Raw genomic sequence first — 19,518 nt, forward strand, 5'->3', positions numbered from 1 at the left:
GTGATTCTAAGAATGTATTGACTAGACAATGTAAATAAAGAAATGAATCATAAAAAACAATTTTAAACAATTGCATATTAAGATATCTAATTGTTGTTTCAGTGGTAGTTTTTATATATAATTAAAGGAAAAATCCTCGAGGTTAAATTAGAGTATTAGAATACAAGATTGTTATTTAAATGTTTAACAATTGTAAATGAATAAATAGAATTTCATGGATAAGTATATCGATAAATGATTTTATCCATAAATTACTAGACATAATGTGTAAATGTTAAAAGTGCATTTTTTGTTTCTGGGGAACAAGCATTTACACATTAGTAATATTTATATATTTTTATTCGTTTGTAACAGTAACAGTTTTACATGATCTCATACATGATCTGCGTATCACAATCAGCTTGTTTGTAAAATATTTAACCGTGTATAAGAAAATTTTATACACATTCAATTTCAGTATACGTGTTGTTAAAACCGAGATACCCGTCTCAGTTTAAGCTCAAAGTTCTTGCAAAGACCTATCATGATATCGCACCTTAAAGTTTTATAGCAATATGGCAAACCAGGGTCAACTTTTGGGTTGCCCAAGCTTAATCACTTCCGAGAGGAAGAAGGGCACCGTGTTCAGAAACGTGGCCTACCTCATCATTCGTAAGTGGAAAACGCAACATGGCTTCTTCAGTGTATATGTATTCCGGAGTCATGGGCATTCTATTGAGGCCGTACCTGGACGATCTCACAATGTACGGCCTGGGCGTCGTCGTAGCATTCAACTTTGTGTTTTTCCTGTTCTTCATCAGTTTTCTAAGGGTAAGTGGCCCTCCGCGGCGATGTGTAAACCTATCTCCCGCTAACAATCTCGTTTAGTCCTCGACCACCGACCCCGGCGTCGTGCCCATGAACTGGGGGTTTTACATGGGCGACGACACTAAAAGGAGGCGGTATTGCAAAATCTGCAATGTTTGGAAGCCCGATAGGACCCATCACTGCTCGTCTTGTAACCGTTGTGTCCTCAACATGGACCACCACTGCCCCTGGATAGGGAACTGCGTCGGATTTTACAACCGCAAATACTTCATGCAGCTCCTCGTCTACGCGCTGATCGTGCTCAGCTACTCTCTACTGCAATCGTAAGTGCCTCAATTCGCAGACACCCGCTCTTAAACTCAACTAACTTTTCTTTTAGAATCCACTACTTGTACGGCGAGACCATCGAGAACGGCATGGACGACTTCGACGAGGTCGGCCAGAAGGCAATTTGCTACGTCTACGTCTGCGGGATGATCTTCATTGCTCTGGCGCTGATCATAGCGCTCATTCCCTTCGTGCAGTTCCACTTCAGGTTAGTTTGCCAACGACGCCCTTTACACCTACACAGGCTCGTTTTGAAGAACTCCACCACCATTGAGAACCTGGACGAGCAGAACCGCGACTCTGGCATGTACGACATGGGCATGGGCGCGAACCTGCAGCAGGTTTTCGGCGTCAATCCTCTCTGCTGGTTCGCCCCCTGCAACCTTCCTCTGAACAGGCCCGTGGGCGACGGCGTCAGGTGGTCCCAGTACTGCTACACTCCAATACCTGATAAAGTTTAAATGTTGTACCTAGTCGTATATGCTAATCCATAAAACATTGAACACAAACAAACACGCTCTCTAATTCTCAATCTAATGCACGTTCTTTTCACGCGTGCACGGCTTCCTGGTCTGTCTAGTGTACAGTCTCCGGTCCTGCCATCGCTCTAACATGGACTGAAATGTACACTGGATCTTTTATACGCTGAAATATTCTATGCACCTCCTTTGGATAGCGTTTCTGAAACTGATTAACGCCAGTATCACGCTCTATTTTGTGCTTAAGGTTCAACGGTCTGAACCTCTTTCCAATTACTCCGCCTGCTCATAGGGTTTGTTTTACGTTTACTCTGTGGAGACCGGCTCTGTGGCGAGCGAGTATTTCGAGAGTGTCAAGAACTTGTACAGTGAGAACAAATCACACTCCGAGAACAGTTTGTCTGGAATGTCTTCCGATGCTTTGGTTGTGTACTCTCCGAGTTTGACGCCTAAGGGAATTTTATGATTTTGCTTAACGGTAAAGTTACCTCTGGATGAGAGAATGTACTTGGTTTCCCTCCTGGATGAGTAGGCTGACTTGAACTTAGAGCATGTCGCAATAACGTGGTATGACTTCGCCATGGCCTCCATGGTCTTCATCACTGATTTCAGTTCCACCAGGAGTGGGAGCTCTTCTGGCTTTACTGTCTTCAGGCACATTGGCTTCAGGGTGTCTCTTATTTTAAAGAAGAGGCTGTGGTCCTCACTCCTTTTCGGTGATGTTGGTAATGCGCTTGTCACTGGCGTTCTCGGTCCCGATGCCAGCGTCGCCTCCATTGGGTGATCAAAGCGCTCCTCCTCAGGTTTTGCTTTAGGTGAGTGTGGTGCCACGACCTTTCCTCCTTTTGATGCGCTTAAGAACGTGTATCCTGTGTACACCTTTCCTTTTTGGGCTCCAAGTGATCCTGTTCCTAGGCGGGCGCGGTCTACTGCATCTGAGCTTCCCAGTTTCAGGAGCTCTTTGACGACAGCTGTCTTCTTTACCGTGTTGCATCCCATCTTCTTTACTTCAAAGGTCGACGTCTTATCCACTGGTATGATTTCTATGTACACTGGGTTCGAGTACTTTTCGTTATTGGTTCTAGGGTCCGATGGCACCTCATACTCCTTCACTGCGCTCTTGACTGTTGCAACCTTGTCGTTATCCAAAACTGACAGGACTGAGAACGAAGTTTCGATCTTGTCTGCACTTGCGCTTTCCTACAGTATTATTTATTTACGATTGCCATTAAAGGTCCCATCAGTTCGTAACTGTGCTATCTCGTAACCACATAGTCATGTTTTATAAACGTACAAATGCTGAGTCGAGTAATTTTTCCAGTGCTACTCTTGTGTTTTTAAGTCCCGTATAATTCTTTGCGCTTTTCAATGCACTAAACGTTATTATTATCATGTTATTCTAGTAAAGATTCATTTCATATTGTTACTCTAGCTAACAGTGTTGTTAATATCATATTGTTACTCTAGCTAACAGTGTTGTTAATATCATATTGTTACTCTAGCTAACAGTGTTGTTAATATCATATTGTTACTCTAGCTAACATTGTTACTATAACTATTATTCATTACTGTCAGTAATCTCTATTTATCTTCTAGTTAAACTTACAGTATCTTTTTGTCATAGGTCGTAGAATGCAACTCAAGCTTCTCTCCTTCTAAGTATGCTACCATCACCTTGATCAGTGTCAAATCTACTCCTTCTACTAGAGAAGTAACAAACTTGGTCAACACTGGGAGGTGATTGTTATCTGGGCACGTGCTGTCGCTCTTTACGCACACACTTCCTGCTATCATGTGCTCCTTTATGGTAGTCACTGCCATCTGGTCGAAGAACAAGTAGAGCGTGTGTTCGTAGAAACGCTTAGTTCCTGCCAACTTTTCAATCACTCTCGATTGAAGTGGATCGTTCAAGCTAAAAATTACTATTACACCAGCTACTATAGACTAGTCACTAATTATCAAATGGTTATAATCACTAATTATCAAATGGTTATCAATCACTAGATTGTATAAACTGAGCGACTCTTACCTGATGACTTCCTTCATTGTGAATCCTGTGACCAGGTCACTGTTCTCCACTGTGACGTCGAACTCTGGGCCTAACTTGTTAACGTATGGCATCCACGGCCTACTGCAGTCCACTGATCTCGCTGCAATGTAGTTTCCGTTTTCCATCATTCTGAACCTCGAGGAGGACAGCTTCGTGTCCTTCGTCAAACAGGGCACCGGGAGGTCAACGACCTCGAAGTCACCTTCTGCAAACTTCAACTCCTCGGTGAACAGCACCTCGCTCGGGCTCAAATGGCTCACCTCTCCGTGTCCTGAGACGACGCTGAAGACGAGGCTTTCCATTGAGAACTCCTTGTCCTCCGGTGTTATCTCCAGCACAATCGTCGAGGTTATCTTCGTCTTCGGCTTCGCCGCAACCTCCATGGCTATTCTGTAGTAGCGCTCGTTCGTGAACGTGGCCTCCTCCTTGTACATGAAGTCGTTGATTATCTCGTGGCTGTATTTAACGATGCCTTTCGGGCGCATGAACTCTAACAGCAGCGACATCTTCGGCTCAGATTGCGTCGTGAGCTTAAACATTATTGCAGGTTTCTTTCCTTTGTTGAAAAACTTGCTTACGTACAGGGTACTTTCTCCCCGCTCATACACTCTGTCCAGGGCTGAGGCTGCTCCCTTTGCTCCTTTGATTTCCTTGTAAATTCCGTAGATCAAAGTCTCTCCTGACTCTTTGTCTACCTGGAGTGTGAAGAAGTTCGGGGCTTTCATCGCTTCTAGCTCCAATGTCGTCTTAAAAAGCACTGGGATCTCAAAGTACGTGCCCTTCTTCACCTTGGTGTTGTCCGTGAAGTCAACGCTGACCTGGATGTTGTTAAAATTGAACTTGACTCCGTCGTTGCTCACTGAGGCTGCTTCTGTTCCTGCTTCTGCTGTTTCCGGCTCCTTTAATGTCATGAAGTTCTCGTGTCCTTTCACGTGCATGGCCAGGTTCAGTTTACCTTTAAGGCTTGCTTCGTTTTTGAGGTATATTTTCATCAAGAAGTCTTTTCCTGCCTTTTCCAGTTCGTAGCTGTATTCTATGTACTTGCCTTCGTGCTTCACATCACTCGACGTCTGCTTTCCCACTGAGGTTGGTTTTGGCTCAGGCTTTTCCTTCATCTCTTTGGCCATTTCCATTATCGGCTCTATGCACTCGGTTTTAAGTGCGGCCGCCCTTGTCACTTCAGGCTTCAGCTTCTCCATGTCTACCTTTGCTAGTTCCTCCTTGTCTTTCAGCACTACTTCCAGTGTGTACTTGTGGTTCTCCGACAGTGGAGCTGCGTTCAGCAGTGCGTTGCTCACGTCAACCGTAAAGGTCATTTCCGTTGCTGCCACGATGTCTGATTTGGACACAGCGAGTGCAATTTGCGACTTTTCGGCGTCGTATGCGCACGATGCTACTGAAATGCTTCCCTTAACTTCAGAGGTGCACTTTTCGCTCAGTACTATTGTGTCCTTCAGCTCCTTCGGGACTGTGAATACCAGATTAAGCTTTTCGGCCGCGTAGTCGTATATCTCGTATCCTATTTCGACCGTAAAGAGGAGCTTCAATTTTCTCTCCAGGCTTTCGAACCTGTAGGATGCGCTGAGCTTCGGCTCAACCGACTTGGGCATTCCAATCACCTTCTCCATTCCTGTCGCTGCAATTGCGCTGCAACTCGTCATGCTAAGGCTCATTTCGTCGAAACGCTTGAACATTATCGCCGCTGCGGTTGCGCTTTGCGTCAAGCAGTACTTGTCTTCATCGTTGACGAAGTATCCGAATGTTCCCAGGGCGACCACGAATTCGTCAAAGCTGTGCGTGACTCCGCTCACGTTCAAGCCATTGCTTCTCGCCTTAAATATTCCTGACCATGTGTAGGTCCCCTTAGCTACTTTCGCTGTGTATTTATGAAACGGGATCTCTACTACGACTTTTTTCATCGACGACATTTTCAGGATTTCTGATGATATATCCTTCTTAACTGTGAATCCGAGAGATTTTTTATGTTCCTTTCCAAGGCTCGACAACACCTTCTGTGCGTCGGTCGCTTTACACTTTCCTAGGTCGGCCTGACTCAACTTTTTCATTGCTGCGCCGGTTCTTTCGTCAGCCACAGTGTGGCCTCCTGCTAGGGTTAGTTTCGAACCCGCAGACTTAAATTCCGAATCTTCCTTTACAAATTCAAGACTTGATGGAGGCAATAACAACAATTTAAAATGGGATGATGAAGACTCTCCAACTGTTAACTCATTGGGGACCTCAAACTCAAAATCTATTTTAAACTGGCCGACACTCTGGGTTTTTGCGGAAGGCTCTTTTTTTATGTAAATTTTAGAGAGCGTGTTAACTTCCTCAGAAGCAACCGCGTTAATTAATAAAATCAAAGCCAATATAACTTTCATTTTAAATATAATTAATAAATATGTAAATATATAGTAAAGGTGTGATCGTATCAGAAGTACATTAAAAAGTTAGAGACGTGCTCGTGTGTACAAGTACAAGATTATTAAAAAACAAGGGTCAAGGAATCCACATCAAATATGTTTAAAAATTAAAATTCAACAAAATATATATTTTACAATGACATAAGATTTTGTTTTACTCTAAAAATTTTAAGTTTACATGTAGGTGGACCTACAAAATTGGAATACATATTAGGAGACATATTATCCGTTATGTAAAAGTTACACATATTTAAATGATTAAAAATATACATGAAAATTGAAAATTGTACAAAAAAACAAATTATAATATTTAAATATACTGGGCACACTTGCCGCATATACTCCAGTTACATTCTTTATTTTACTTCATCAAGCCACCAGATCGTTTTTGTATCATATATGTTTGAATCATTGCGTCGAAAATTTAATAAATCCTCTAATTTAGACATTTCTTCCTCCATATCGAGCATTTACTCGTCAAATTCCAGTATCGCAACTCCTTCTCCTTCTGAGGTAAACCTCCGCCCTTTTATTTCCTTTTAGATTTATAAATGGAACCATACACTATCCAATCTCGCCTCCAGCTTCGGCAAAATTAGTCCAGGGAACTTCGTTCACATTTTCCATGACGGTATTATCATATATTTCTATGTAATTTTCATATGTGCAGTTTATTCTTTCAATGGTTTTGTGTTTTTACCCATTCTTAGGAAATGAAGCCTTTATCGATATGCTCAAGCACGTTAACAGCGCCAAACACACAATTTGGATGGAAACGTATATTTTCGACGACTCGCCCGTGGCTGAAATATTTGCCAAGGCCCTGAAGAACGCCGCGGAGAGAGGATGCCAAGTAGTACTCCTGCTGGACTATGTAACTGACAGTTAACCTTAATGCCTTTATAGATCGGCTCAATCAAGTTCCCTAACAGGATTAGGAGTGAACTGGAGCAGTCTGGAGTAAAAATATACTTTTTTAATCCGCCCACAATAAACGGCTCAGTGGGACCAGTCACGTTTAGAAACCACAAGAAACTGCTGATAGTGGACCAAAAGACAGCATTTACCGGTTCACTGAACATTTCTAAATTCTCAGTAGACGAGGATCTGGGAGGGGACGGCAGACACTACGAAGTGCACCTGAGGTTGAAGGGGCCATCAGTGTACGACCTATCAGTTTCATTTCTGGAGTCCCTGAAAATGGGCAAATTCCCTTCGGAGGAGCTGAAGCTACGAAAAAGGTCAGAACCGCTGCCAGGAGGCTCAATAGTTCAGATATTTGAGTCACACAAGGGGAGGCTGAAAAACGACGTATTGAACTCACTGCTGTTTGTAATATCAAAGGTATGGTATTATTTAGACAGTTTCAACTGGACAATAATGCCATATTGTGATAGAAAGTTAAACGAACATGTAACTGAGCTAACTGGTATTCTAGGCATCAAAAAGCATATATCTATCCACGAGCTACTTTATCCCGCCAGGCTCACTGAGAAGGTCGCTGATGTCAGCTAAGAATCGCAACTTGAACATCAGAATGCTACTATCGGGCCATTCGGATGTTCTGGGAGACACGACCTCAAGTTACTACGTCCTGAAGAAGTTTTTTGTAAGCATTAGTTATCTGGATAGTCGAGTTGCACACAGTACCGTTGCATAATTATTTGCCTGTGTGTATGTAAACATACATTAGTGATTAATGGTTATCCAGAGGAGAAGATTCGCAAAGCCGTTCAATGATAACTTCAGAGTGTTCATGACAAACAATAAGCACTACCACGGCAAAGTGCTCATTGTGGACGACGTGTGGAGCTCCATAGGATCATTTAACTGGGATAGGTATTGTTACTTTTAGTAAAATAGATGAGTGGACATAATTCATTACGACTGATATAAAATAGCAACTAACGCCAACTGTAGAATATCCAGCAGAAGGAACATTGAGATGACACTCGGGATATTTGACCCCAAAGTGGCAACGAAGCTGAGGCAGATGCAGCTGGAAAAGGAGAAGGACTCGTACGAGTACACGAGGAACGACTCTCTGAACAGGCTGAAGATACTAAAAATATACGACTGCATGACGTATCACATAGCACGCTTCTCAGGTACACAGATCCAAGTATCATAGTAATTAGGCGGAAACATGCTCGACGGATTGTCGAACGACAAGTTCAACGTATCGTTCAAGAAGACGTTCATAAGGACATTCGTGGACCAGAACGTCAGCGAAATGTTTCTAACATCCAATATTTCTGGAGTCTAGGACCGTCGTCCCAAATAAATTTGTAAAACAGTACATACGTACACGTGCACTCAAACACTAGAGTATAATTAGGTGCTATTTTACAATTTTTTGTTACCGGTTGGATCCACCTCATTCTACTAAAGGGTAAGGATAGTGGAGTCTTTAAGTCATTTGGACCAGTCGTTTAGAGTAATGTACAGCTGCGAGTTCACTGGATGCCTAAGTAGGGCCCTGTGCTGGAGTCTTTTCCTGTCAAACTCGCGTATTGCGCCTTTGCCGTAGCCAGGCAAGTCTAGAGTTACAAGCGGGTCGATTTTGAGGAGGTCGAGCTGCTTATACTTTTCCCTCAAAAAGGTAAAATTTCTGTCCAGCAGCTCGTCCAGGTCCTCGGAAGTCGAGTGCACTATCAGGTGGCAGTACTTGACGCTGTCCAAGCAGTTGCCCCTGAAGTTCTTCTGGTCCATGGAGTCAGTGTTGCTGCTTGTGAGAATTCTTGAGTCGACGAAGTCGTAAAGGAAGCTGGAGTCAAGGTCTCTCATGATCCCGTATAGCTTATCACCGCTGGGAACTTCGGGGGCCTTCTGGAAGAGACTCGCGAAGCGCTCAAGCCCAAAGTGCCTGAGACTCTCAATCGAGCGCTCCGTCAGCGTCAAATTGTGCCCAGGCACTGGCCCTGGAAACATCTCAGCGAATATCGCCTCGAGCTTGCCGTCTACGTGCCCAAAGTGATCCTTTATCTTAGCCATGTACGGTCTGCACACGCAGTGAATGAACGCGTCCAAGTAGTCGTAGTCGCAGTCCCCGCTCTGCACATACCCGTTCAGGTAATCCACCATTTCCATGAACGTGGCCACGTGGTCCTCTAGGCTGCTCAGTTTCAACAGTTCGAGCTTTGATTTGTAGTAAATTGAGTACAACTCCCGTTCACTCGTCTCCTTTTTCAACACACATATGCCCAGCTTACTGAGGAGGTCGTTTGGGCGTTCGCATGGGACTCTTTTCCGCGTACTTACCAGGGTCGACATTTTGTACACCTGGGAAAACAAGTTCAGCACCGTTCCGAAGTGCCTGCTTGCGAACTCCAAGTCGCTCTCGCCCGTTTTCAGGTGGTCGAACCTTCCCGCTTCTTTGGGCCTGCATATCTCGTTGATCGCCTTTAGCACCGATTTCCGGGCACGCCTCACTGCGTGGAAGCACAGGTACCCCCAATTCGACTCCACAAACTTGCTTTTGCTTAGCATGAAATCTTGCACCAGGGACCCCGTTCTTACTTTGAGGTTCCTGAAGACACTGTTCAGCGCCTCAAGCCTATCGTTCCTTCTGCACAGATTCAGCAGCCTCGAGTAGAAGGAGTTCGGAATATCTCCGAGCGCCAAGTCGAACTCACTGATGCTCGGCAGACTCAGCTCCTCAAGGAAGTTCCCGTCCCTGACCTTGACGTAGAACTTCAGGCTGTTCCTGATTCCGTATCCCCCGTACAGCCTCGAGGCCTTGAGGGCGTCCTTCAGGAATCGCGAGTACACTGCGCCGAATAGCGCCGACTTTCTGAGCGCCTCCAGCCTCAGCTCCGGGAACAGTTCGTGGTTTATGAGCTCCTTTCTTCTGAAAAACACCCACCTACGCCCGCCAGTAAAATGCGTAAACCTACTTTGCTATTTGCAGGAACGTGGCCTCAATGTTTGCGAAATTGCAAAAAGTCGTTCTATCCTAAGCTGTTTTTAGTGCGTTCCTAACCTACCTTCACTCTTTCTAGCAGGGATTCCACTGGAAGATAGTCCACTCTGGACGCTTTTTCTAGAATCCTCACGAATCTCCTCCTTGGCCTTGAGAACCTTGGCAACTTCAGGTTAATACCATCTTTTGTATACATCAAGACCTTTTCATTGGGGTTTACAGTTAGAATCCTGTCCCTTTCCAGGTTTACTCCACTGTTTCTCGGGTGTATAACTCTTGGACACACAAACCCTGTTTTCAGGCTCACACCATGCACACATTTGTATATAATCAGGTACAGTACCGTATAATGATACATTAATACTCATTCTCCGATAGTGATTGATATACAGGATTGCGTTTTAGCGAGATGTGAAATGGGCTCACCACTATTTTTTTCAGAGCACTCTAAAACCTATAAAAAGCAAATATTAGTAAAATAGTGGACGAAACCTACAATTAACTATACTTATATCAGTACAGATACACTTAACTATGCTTATATCAGTACGTATCTTTGTATATAACTAAGCATATGCGAAATCCATATAGAACAACCCCGAGCTGCCATACACCGCAGTAACGCAGCACGTGTTGGGGATAAATAGACTCTGCCTACCTTCACATTAGATATCGATTCCGGCGACGTTGCCACCAGTGAGAACGGCAGTATGTTATTCAGGTCCGTGGTTGTTATGAACTCCAACTTGACCGACTCCATGCCTCCGAGACTCGGTATCAGCCAGTTCAGCGAGTCCGCGTTCGTCTCAAAGGTCCCTCCCTCGTTGTAGTTGACCTTGATGTTGTCAAAGCGCGAGTGCAGCACCTGGAATGTCATGTCCGTGAAGTTCAGTTCCGAGTTGTTCGTTATTTCCACCACCACTGCCGTCTCACTCGCTCCTTCGCTCGGCCAACACGTCACACTCAGTGGGAAGTTATCCTAAACACGTGTTAGTTTTCCCCAATACATCCACAATTTAACTGTGTGCTCTTTCTTACCTCTGATAATTTATACTTCCACTTCATTACTGACAGTTGCTGGCCAAGATTAAATCCGTTTTGAAACTCTATCTTCGACTTAGTTACCATTTTCTTGTCGACCATCGGGTGATACTTCATTTTAATTCCAGCATTAGGCGACAACTGTGCAATTGATTAATAAATAAGGCAATTCACTCAATACTTTACTCAACTCACTGGTAAATAGTCTCAATACCACCTAATTTACAAAAGTAATCATATAACATCTAACTATGCCAATACTAAATAAACCATATATAACCTTATCTTTTAATATGAGTCCTACCTGTAGTGATGCCGATTGTGCCTGTTCTTCAAATACTGTTATCACCAACTCTCCTTGCACATCCAACGAGTCCACGTCTAAATAAATCCTTTTAATCGTTTCACTTTACCTCCGTCTAGGTGCAAATTCCCGTTACAGGTTTCTATTATTTGTACTACTACTGGCGCCTCTCCCTTCACCACTTTAGCTGTCTCCTTCTCCTTCAGCTTCTTTATTGTGTTTATTGCTGACAGATTACGAGCCTGAATTTGATTTGTATCCTGTGTTATTTAACAAATATCTAACTCTTATCGCTACCGCGTACTTGTAATTGTATCTTCGGCTCTTGTACCACTGGCGGCTGCTCCTGTGCGTTTGAGTGTGCCATTTGATACGATGGGTCCACAAACAGCCGATCCAGCTGTCTTCTCTTTTCCATTTTCGACGACAATTCTCTTCTCTTTTCCTCCTCGCGCACCTTCGTCTTCTCCAGCATCTTGTACATCTTCTCATCGTACGAGTCCATCTCTATGTACACCTTTATTTGATCAAACGTCAGGCTTTCTCCTCTGTTATTACTAACTAATTCGTCCATGTAGAACAGTATGTCAAATATATTCGCGAGTATGTTCGATTCATTTATTTGTGGTTTCACCAAGTTCTAAAAATTCATTAGCTCCCAACACACCAAATCAAGACCTGCACTAACACTTATACTCACCTGAACTATTTCCACCAGAGTCTTTAGCAGAACCAGGTCTTCTATTATATTCGATTCCAGCGTCGTCATCACGAACACGTAATATTCGTCCACTGATTGGTATAGAAAGCGGTGCTTGTTGCTCTCTACGAAAGTGTGGTCTCCACCTATGAATCCTTTACTTTTACCAAACTCACTTTTGTTTTCTATCAGTCTCAAGAAATTCGAGAAGCAGGATTCAATCTGTTCTCTGGTGAACGGAATATGTTGGCGAGAGACCAAAATCTTCATATCTGAAGCCAATCCAGTACTGAGTATACTCATATTTAAATCATAAGAAAACCAATTGGAGTATCAGGGTGATTGTGTGATGGGTCAACAAAACATTCAAAATACCGTTATTAAAAATTCAGATAAATGTGTTAACGAAAATCATTGATCAATTTGACAAATACTAACAATAAATACGAAATAAATATCAATATTTAACCACAATTGTTAGTTTTAAGATCATATTCCAACTATTCATTAAGGTTATGTTCTTCAACCTCAAAACAAGCGTGTAATTAAAGAAATAATGATTTTGAGTAGCAAAATAAATTAAAACCTGGATAAAAAATAATAAATAATGTTAAACGAAATTGTAAATGTATTTATTAAAATAAATTGTGTCAATGTTTGTTAATACCATGTTATCCCATAACCTTATACACATCATCTTCTCACATTATGAAAATTAAAATTAACTGTAAAATATAAGTATATATATTATACGTAATGAATTTTTTATAAAATGACAGAAGCAAACAAGAATAGATCGAATCTTTCAGAATCTCATGTGGAAAGCTTCAACACGTTTATTGACCATTATTCTCGTCACATGGTCAGAACCATCCCTCCAGTTTATATCACACACAACGCTGATCCACTTAAGTCTTTTTTGGATGCGAAAGAAACTCCATATTGTAAGCCATAGCAATAGAAGATAGATGATTTTTAGATGTTAAGGTGTCAGTGATATCGCTAAAAATCGGATATCCGATGAGACCGGGCTCGGAATGTATAGGAACGAGTCAGAAGATGTACCCATGGCACGCTAAAATAAGCCATACAACCTACGAAGCGCCGCTGGTAGTGACATTTGGAATAAAGTTCAACGAATCGGAATCAATAATCACGAAGGAGGTACCAGTAGGACACATCCCAGTAATGGTCAGGTCAAACAGGTGTAACCTTAAAGGTTAGCTGAAACTACTAGATAGCTCATTAATAAACCTCAATAGGACTTTCGGGAGAAGAAATGGTGAAGCAGGGAGAGGACGCAGACGAGCCAGGAGGATACTTTATAATCAAGGGAAACGAAAGAATGATAAGGAACCTGATCGTTCCGAGGTCAAACTACCCAATCGCATTCAAGTCGGAGTCGAACCTGAATAAAAACCTGCTCTTCACAGAGTACGCAATTTTTATGCGCTGCCAGTCGTAAGTAGGGGATAATAGAAATTAATGAGTAGGGATTTGGACGGCTGCTTCGTGACAAATTATTTGCACCTGACGACGAACAAGAGGTGTATGTTCAGAGTTATAGTGAGGAACTCGACAGTGCTGGTGCCGCTGTTCCTGCTGCTGAGAGCACTGATGCCGTACATCAGCGAGGAGGAGTTCAGGAGGAAGATAATGGAGAACTGCAGAAACAACAGAGAAATGGCAGTGCTCTACAACATCATATACATGGACATGGCACACTGCGACCCAGTGCTGTCGGAAATAGACTTTATACAAAACAGAGTAAGGAAGATAGATAATAGGAAACCGTAGTACCTCTACCGACTGGGAAAGGTGTGCTGGAGCCAGATCAACCAGTACCTGCACCCGGGCTCGACCTTCGAAGAGTGCGCACTGCACCTGATCAAGTACTTCGTGGTAATACACGCGGCCTCGAACACGGATAAGTTCAACACACTGATGTTCATGCTGAATAAGCTTTACGATTTATCGCAAGGAAACATACAGGTGAGTGATAGTGAAAAGGAAGAAGCAACCACCGGAAAAAATTGAACATTTAGGCGATAGTCTAGTTAGGATTAGTATTAGAATTATGTAAATCATAAGTCGTGGAATTAATGGTAACCGTAGAGCGAAAGTTATGACTCGTTCGCATTTCAGGAGATATTGTTGCCAGGGCATTCGTATTCATGTATACTTAAGGAGAGTCTGTACCTGTGTCTGACGAGAATAAGGACGATATACAACATGGAAATAAACAATTTCCTGAATCACCTGAAAGGTAAAGGAGATAATGGAAGCATAAATGAGTAAATTTAGGAGGAAGAGGCTCGAAGAAGAGGAACTACGCGGGAGCGGAGAAGATGGAATCAGAGGCAGGAGAGGATCAGGAGGGACTGATAAGGAACTTTATGAACTCAGTGCAGCTGTTCAACTTCGCAATCAACAAGGTGGCGCCGGAGATCCCGAGGAAAATACAATACTTCCTGTCAACAGGAAACGCAACAAATTCGCACTACGAGCTTAACCAGAACTCAGGATTCACAATAGTGCTCGACAGAATCAACTACCACAGGTTCGCAAGTCACCTGAGGTCAGTGCACAGAGGGAACATATTCACGAAGATGCACTCGACGCAGGTGAGGAAGCTGCTGGGAGAAACCTGGGGATTCATATGCCCAGTGCACACTCCAGACGGAGCGCCCTGCGGACTGCTGCTTCACCTGGCGCAGTACGCAAAGGCAGTGACGACGCCAAACAGGCCCTCGTACCTGGAGGCGATAAAGGCGTTTTTGAAATCGCAGTCGACGCACACGACGAATTATAACGCGGGCAACGGGAACAGTTACAGAGATGATGGGCACTTGGAAGGGAAGGACGGAAGGATACCGCTGGTGGTGGACGGGATACCGCAGTGCTACATCAACCTGAGAGACGTGGAAGGGTTCTACGATAGCCTGAAAAGCGCAAAAAACATTGAAAAGTACGGAATGTGCGCACACTTTGAAACGTGCGCAATAAGAGACAAATACGGGGCAGTGTCGTGCATATACATAATGACGTTCCCGGGAAGGTTAGTGAGACCAGTGAAGAACGTGAAGGATAACAGAATAGAATACATAGGGCCAATAACACAGCTGTGGTCAACAATAGCAATAAACGAAGACGAATTGAATAAATCCCACGAAAAACTGAAGAATCATAAAGACGAATCAACAAGGTATAGTAATGCTGACGAGTTGGACCAAAGTATATTAAGTGGTAGTGGAAGAGGCCGTGGCACTGGCAGTGGAGGAGAAGCTGAAGGGGGATGCAGTAGCGAAAGAGATGTAACAGTGGATTCACAAAATTATAAAATAGGTGACAACTATAAAGAGTTGGACAACTGTCCAGTGGTGTACGAGTACATGGAGCTGGACATGTGCTGCATACTGAGCGTGACGGCGAGTCTGACGCCATTCAGCAACCACAACCAGAGCCCGAGGAACATGTACCAGTGCCAAATGCTAAAGCAGAGCGTGGGATTGCCCTTCCACGCGCAAGTCTACAGGTCGGAAGTGAAGACGTACGTGCTGACGAGTCTGCAGAAGCCGCTGGTGTACACGAAGGAGTACGAAAAAATGGCATTCGAAGATTACCCGACGGGAGTCAACTGCGTAGTGGCAATAATAGCACACTCAGGATTCGACATGGAGGACGCAATGATACTGAACAAGGCGTCAGTGGACAGAGGCCTGTTTAACTCGTTCATATATAAGACCAAGGTAGTTGACTTGAACGCACAGAGCGGAGGAAAGGAAGGAAAGGTAGGGCACGTGGAGTACTTCAATAACCTGGGATCGGACAATAAGCCGATAGTAAAGAGGCTGGACACAGACGGCCTGCCGAAAATAGGAGAAAAGCTGGTTAAAAACAGCCCAATATGTAGAATAGAGGAAAAGGGAAGAAATAACCTGATTAACGATAGAGTTATCAAGTACACAGAAGAGACAGCAGTGGTGGATCACGTGACACTGGTAGGACAGTCAGAGTTGACAGTGGGAGACAAAATTAGCTGCCCAGGACTGAAGTACGGAAGAGCGCTGATAAAGCTGAGGATACTGAGGTCGCCAATAGTGGGCGACAAGTTCGCAAGCAGGCACGGGCAGAAGGGGATACTGTCGGCAGTGTGGCCGACGGAGGACATGCCCTTCCTGGAAAACGGAATCGTGCCAGACGTTATATTTAACCCGCACGGACTGCCGTCGAGAATGACAATAGGTAGGTTGAGCAATAGCAGTACTTAGTGTAGTCATTGGCCTGTTTGAAAACATAAAACCTAAAACCCGTTCAGGGAAGCTGATAGAAGGAATGGCGGGGAAGTCAGCAGCACTGTACGGAAAGTGCCACGATTCGACGTGCTTTAGAGCTTTCGACCAGAGGAGTAAGGAAGGATTAGATTCACAAGGGAGCGAAGACGTAGTGGATAATTTTGGAAAGAGTCTGCTGGAGGCAGGATACGAGTACTACGGAACGGAAAGCATGTACTGCGGAACGCTGGGAACGGAGATACAGACGCACATATTCGTGGGACTGATCTACTACCAGAGGCTACGGCACATGGTGTCGGACAAGGCGCAGGTAATTTTGTTGTCAGCCATGAGTTAAATAGGTGAGGTCGACGGGGCCGGTGGACACGATCACGAAGCAGCCGGTTAAGGGAAAGAAGAACCTGGGAGGAATAAGGTTCGGAGAGATGGAAAGAGACGCGCTGATAGCGCACGGAACGACGAACCTGCTTCAGGACAGGCTGCTGCACTGCTCAGACGCACACCAGGCGTACGTGTGCCCAAAGTGCGGCTCAATCCTGTCGCCGTCAATCTCCTCGCTGGAGGCGAACACGAAGCGCCAAGTGTCGGTCTGCAGAATATGCAAAGTTAACTGCAAATTGGTGACAATACCGTACGTGCTGAGGTGAGAATGGGCGTAGATAACGGTAATATGCAGATACGTGGCGAACGAACTGGCAACAATGAATGTAGGAATTAAGTTACACCTGTCACAACTAGGAACACAAATTGAGTCATAAAGTCAAATCATACAATTTACATATATGTGTTAAGTAGACAAATCGATAATGGAATGTGCATATTATATGAAGCTAATATTGATACTAGTATGTGTTGACGTAATAGTGTGTAATGTGAATGAAAGTAATGGGAAAAATGAGGGAAATGTAAAAAATGAAGAAACTCCAATGCCTGAGAAAAGTGCACAGAGTCAAAATGAAACCGTAAAGAAAAGGGCGAAAAACGAAGTAAAACGGAAGGAAGATGAGCCGATAGAATTTAAAACGACAAAAATAGTAACAGGACTAGGTAAGTGAACTAGGAAGAAGAGGAAAATAAATGGGTTTTAGAGTACCTGGGATCGGGATACGACATCGTGAAGGCGAATACGTTGGGAGACTCAGACTACGGAGAGGATTTGGGGTACAGGGCACCGGTGATAGAGTTCATATGGGCGCAGACGGACGTGGGAGTGACAAACAGCCTAGACTCACTGCAGCCTGTGGGAGGCTGGGTAAGGCCTAAAGTGTCATGCGGAGAGTCTGAAGACGTAAGTTCACACGAACGCTCATTCGCCTAGCAAATAAAAAACAAAAACTTTTAGGTGATGGAAATAGACTCAATTAGTAAAATGAAGGACGTGACGGAGGCAGACGTAGGGATAACAGTGAAGGTGCCAAACGCAGGGACGGGCTCGCTGAGCACTCAGTACGAGAACCTGAAGGACGAAAAGGAGGGCGTGAGCAACAAGCTGTACACCAACGCATACTACTGCTTTACGTACGCAGCCGGGATTCCGCCAACACTTGACTGGTACGTACACACACATGTAGATATACGTGTATACACACACTTACTCAGATGTGTGTATTCATAGTTAAGTAAATATGCTCTTGTATGACCAGATATGTATGTGCAAAACATAACGGCACACATAGGATTACAACCGATGAATTTACTGAATCGGCCTCAGAATTGCCTAAAACGATAAAACACTATGAAGAATGTACAATAGAAAAGTATAAAAAGAGAAAGAAGGTCTGCTCAGATTTGCTAAAGTGGATGGAGTTCTTTTCAGAGTTTGGAACTCACGTGGTCACGCAAATACACCTAGGTAAATGAACCAATTTAACGGCTGTAAACAGGAGGGAAGCTGACGAGGTACCTGAGCGTGCCCTCAAGTGTAGTGGACTCGCTGGCAAAAAACGGGTTCGAAGTGAACGCAGTGATCGGAGCGGCAATTTCTGGAGTTAATGTAGACGTGTCGGTAGGAGTGTCGCAGCACTTTGAAGAGGAACTAAAGAACCTGAAGAAGTCGTCGAAGCTGAAGTTCAGTGTGATGGGAGGAATACACCCGGACAAGAACATTTCGCCGGCCTCGATAAGAAAGTGGAAATCAACGGTTCCGAAGTACCCAATGCCAATAAGGATGGATCTGGTAAACATAAGCACGTATCTGCCAAGAGAATACTATAACGCGTTCAAGGAGGCTATGAATTTTTATATTGGATTGAACGAGGCGCTGCCGTGGGACATAGAAGAAAAGGAGGGGAGGATAATGACGCTGAAATCAATAGTAAGATAAACAAGATTACGACAATTTTTAGCTCGTCAACTCGACTCAAGTGATAGCATCGAATGCGAACGAGGAGATACCCCTGGCAAAGTGTCCTAAAGATAAAAGGGTGCTATTTGGGTTCATTCTGAACATAGATAAGGAGCTGAAGACGGAGGTCTACCCATGCCCGCAGAATAAGTACGGCACACCAAAGTCACGATTCTTTAGAGCGTTTTGCACAGTCGATAAGTTGAGTGAGAATTCTAACACGTTTATTTACATTCTCTGCGGCAACTCACTTGGTTTGGAATTCAAGACCAAGTACGAAAACAACCAAAATGTACGTCATATCATTTAGCTCCAACATTAAATTAATAACATCACAATTCTGCAGGAGTTAACTTGTGATGAGGGAGATCAAATAATAACTGGCTTCAACATGATGTTAAATATGACTAAAGTAACACCGTGTAAAACAGGAGCAAGTTCGTGTGAAACTGATCACAAGGGAGCGATGATGATAGTGTGCGCAGATAAAAGAATACCGGAATTGAAGGTAATTTAGAATACACAGTATACATGCTCACAAAAGCACGTTTACCTCATTCTGATGCAAATCTCGTAGGCGGTTGAAACTGTGGCCAATATAGTCACAAATGATAAAATAGATATCGGAGACACGAGATACACTTTAATAGGTATGGTCTCCCCTCTTTAATATAAATTTAGGGCTTGTGGGATGTATTGCAGAAAAGTCATCAGTAGTTTCAGCATGTAGCTCATTTGCAAACGGGTGTAAACTCATAACAAAGGACACTTGCAACTTGTCGATTGGTTGGGGAATGTTTACAGCATAGTATCGTATAATATAAAT

General features: G+C 43.8%; 7 protein-coding genes across 7 annotated transcripts; 4 read left to right on the top strand and 3 right to left on the bottom strand.

The window, feature by feature from the left end:
* Positions 1-554: 554 nt before the first annotated feature.
* On the top strand, positions 555-1,595 carry TOT_040000522 (uncharacterized protein; the record flags this gene model as incomplete). The annotated part of the gene is made up of 5 exons (XM_009694158.1): positions 555-651; positions 683-810; positions 868-1,130; positions 1,187-1,342; positions 1,379-1,595. 5 exons carry the CDS (start codon positions 555-557, stop codon positions 1,593-1,595), a joined length of 861 nt encoding a protein of 286 aa, XP_009692453.1.
* A 324-nt stretch (positions 1,596-1,919) lies between these two features.
* On the bottom strand, positions 1,920-6,307 carry TOT_040000523 (conserved hypothetical protein; the record flags this gene model as incomplete). Its single annotated transcript, XM_009694159.1, has 7 exons — positions 1,920-2,062; positions 2,102-2,384; positions 2,445-2,813; positions 2,908-2,986; positions 3,220-3,525; positions 3,643-5,993; positions 6,245-6,307. The coding sequence occupies 7 exons, from the start codon at positions 6,305-6,307 to the stop codon at positions 1,920-1,922; spliced, it is 3,594 nt and encodes a 1,197-aa protein (XP_009692454.1).
* A 178-nt stretch (positions 6,308-6,485) lies between these two features.
* Positions 6,486-8,352, top strand: TOT_040000524 (cardiolipin synthetase; the record flags this gene model as incomplete). Its single annotated transcript, XM_009694160.1, has 8 exons — positions 6,486-6,599; positions 6,630-6,717; positions 6,797-6,960; positions 6,993-7,430; positions 7,525-7,722; positions 7,798-7,925; positions 8,007-8,194; positions 8,225-8,352. The coding sequence occupies 8 exons, from the start codon at positions 6,486-6,488 to the stop codon at positions 8,350-8,352; spliced, it is 1,446 nt and encodes a 481-aa protein (XP_009692455.1).
* Positions 8,353-8,501: 149 nt separating this feature from the next.
* TOT_040000525 (hypothetical protein) lies at positions 8,502-10,366 on the bottom strand (the record flags this gene model as incomplete). Its single annotated transcript, XM_009694161.1, has 3 exons — positions 8,502-9,951; positions 9,983-10,041; positions 10,073-10,366. The coding sequence occupies 3 exons, from the start codon at positions 10,364-10,366 to the stop codon at positions 8,502-8,504; spliced, it is 1,803 nt and encodes a 600-aa protein (XP_009692456.1).
* On the bottom strand, positions 10,366-12,356 carry TOT_040000963 (uncharacterized protein; the record flags this gene model as incomplete). The annotated part of the gene is made up of 7 exons (XM_009694162.1): positions 10,366-10,455; positions 10,667-10,987; positions 11,047-11,190; positions 11,354-11,430; positions 11,463-11,613; positions 11,658-11,993; positions 12,054-12,356. 7 exons carry the CDS (start codon positions 12,354-12,356, stop codon positions 10,366-10,368), a joined length of 1,422 nt encoding a protein of 473 aa, XP_009692457.1.
* Positions 12,357-12,912: 556 nt separating this feature from the next.
* On the top strand, positions 12,913-17,106 carry TOT_040000527 (DNA-directed RNA polymerase; the record flags this gene model as incomplete). Its single annotated transcript, XM_009694163.1, has 12 exons — positions 12,913-12,997; positions 13,033-13,272; positions 13,316-13,514; positions 13,547-13,820; positions 13,851-14,045; positions 14,169-14,319; positions 14,358-15,258; positions 15,358-16,298; positions 16,372-16,420; positions 16,463-16,658; positions 16,690-16,991; positions 17,025-17,106. 12 exons carry the CDS (start codon positions 12,913-12,915, stop codon positions 17,104-17,106), a joined length of 3,615 nt encoding a protein of 1,204 aa, XP_009692458.1.
* Positions 17,107-17,172: 66 nt separating this feature from the next.
* TOT_040000528 (MAC/perforin) lies at positions 17,173-19,501 on the top strand (the record flags this gene model as incomplete). Its single annotated transcript, XM_009694164.1, has 9 exons — positions 17,173-17,395; positions 17,437-17,636; positions 17,691-17,899; positions 18,025-18,200; positions 18,232-18,662; positions 18,694-18,984; positions 19,039-19,200; positions 19,270-19,342; positions 19,374-19,501. The coding sequence occupies 9 exons, from the start codon at positions 17,173-17,175 to the stop codon at positions 19,499-19,501; spliced, it is 1,893 nt and encodes a 630-aa protein (XP_009692459.1).
* Positions 19,502-19,518: the final 17 nt, after the last annotated feature.

Source organism: Theileria orientalis, chromosome 4, assembly GCF_000740895.1.
Source record: "Theileria orientalis strain Shintoku DNA, chromosome 4, complete genome".
Taxonomy (NCBI): domain Eukaryota; phylum Apicomplexa; class Aconoidasida; order Piroplasmida; family Theileriidae; genus Theileria; species Theileria orientalis.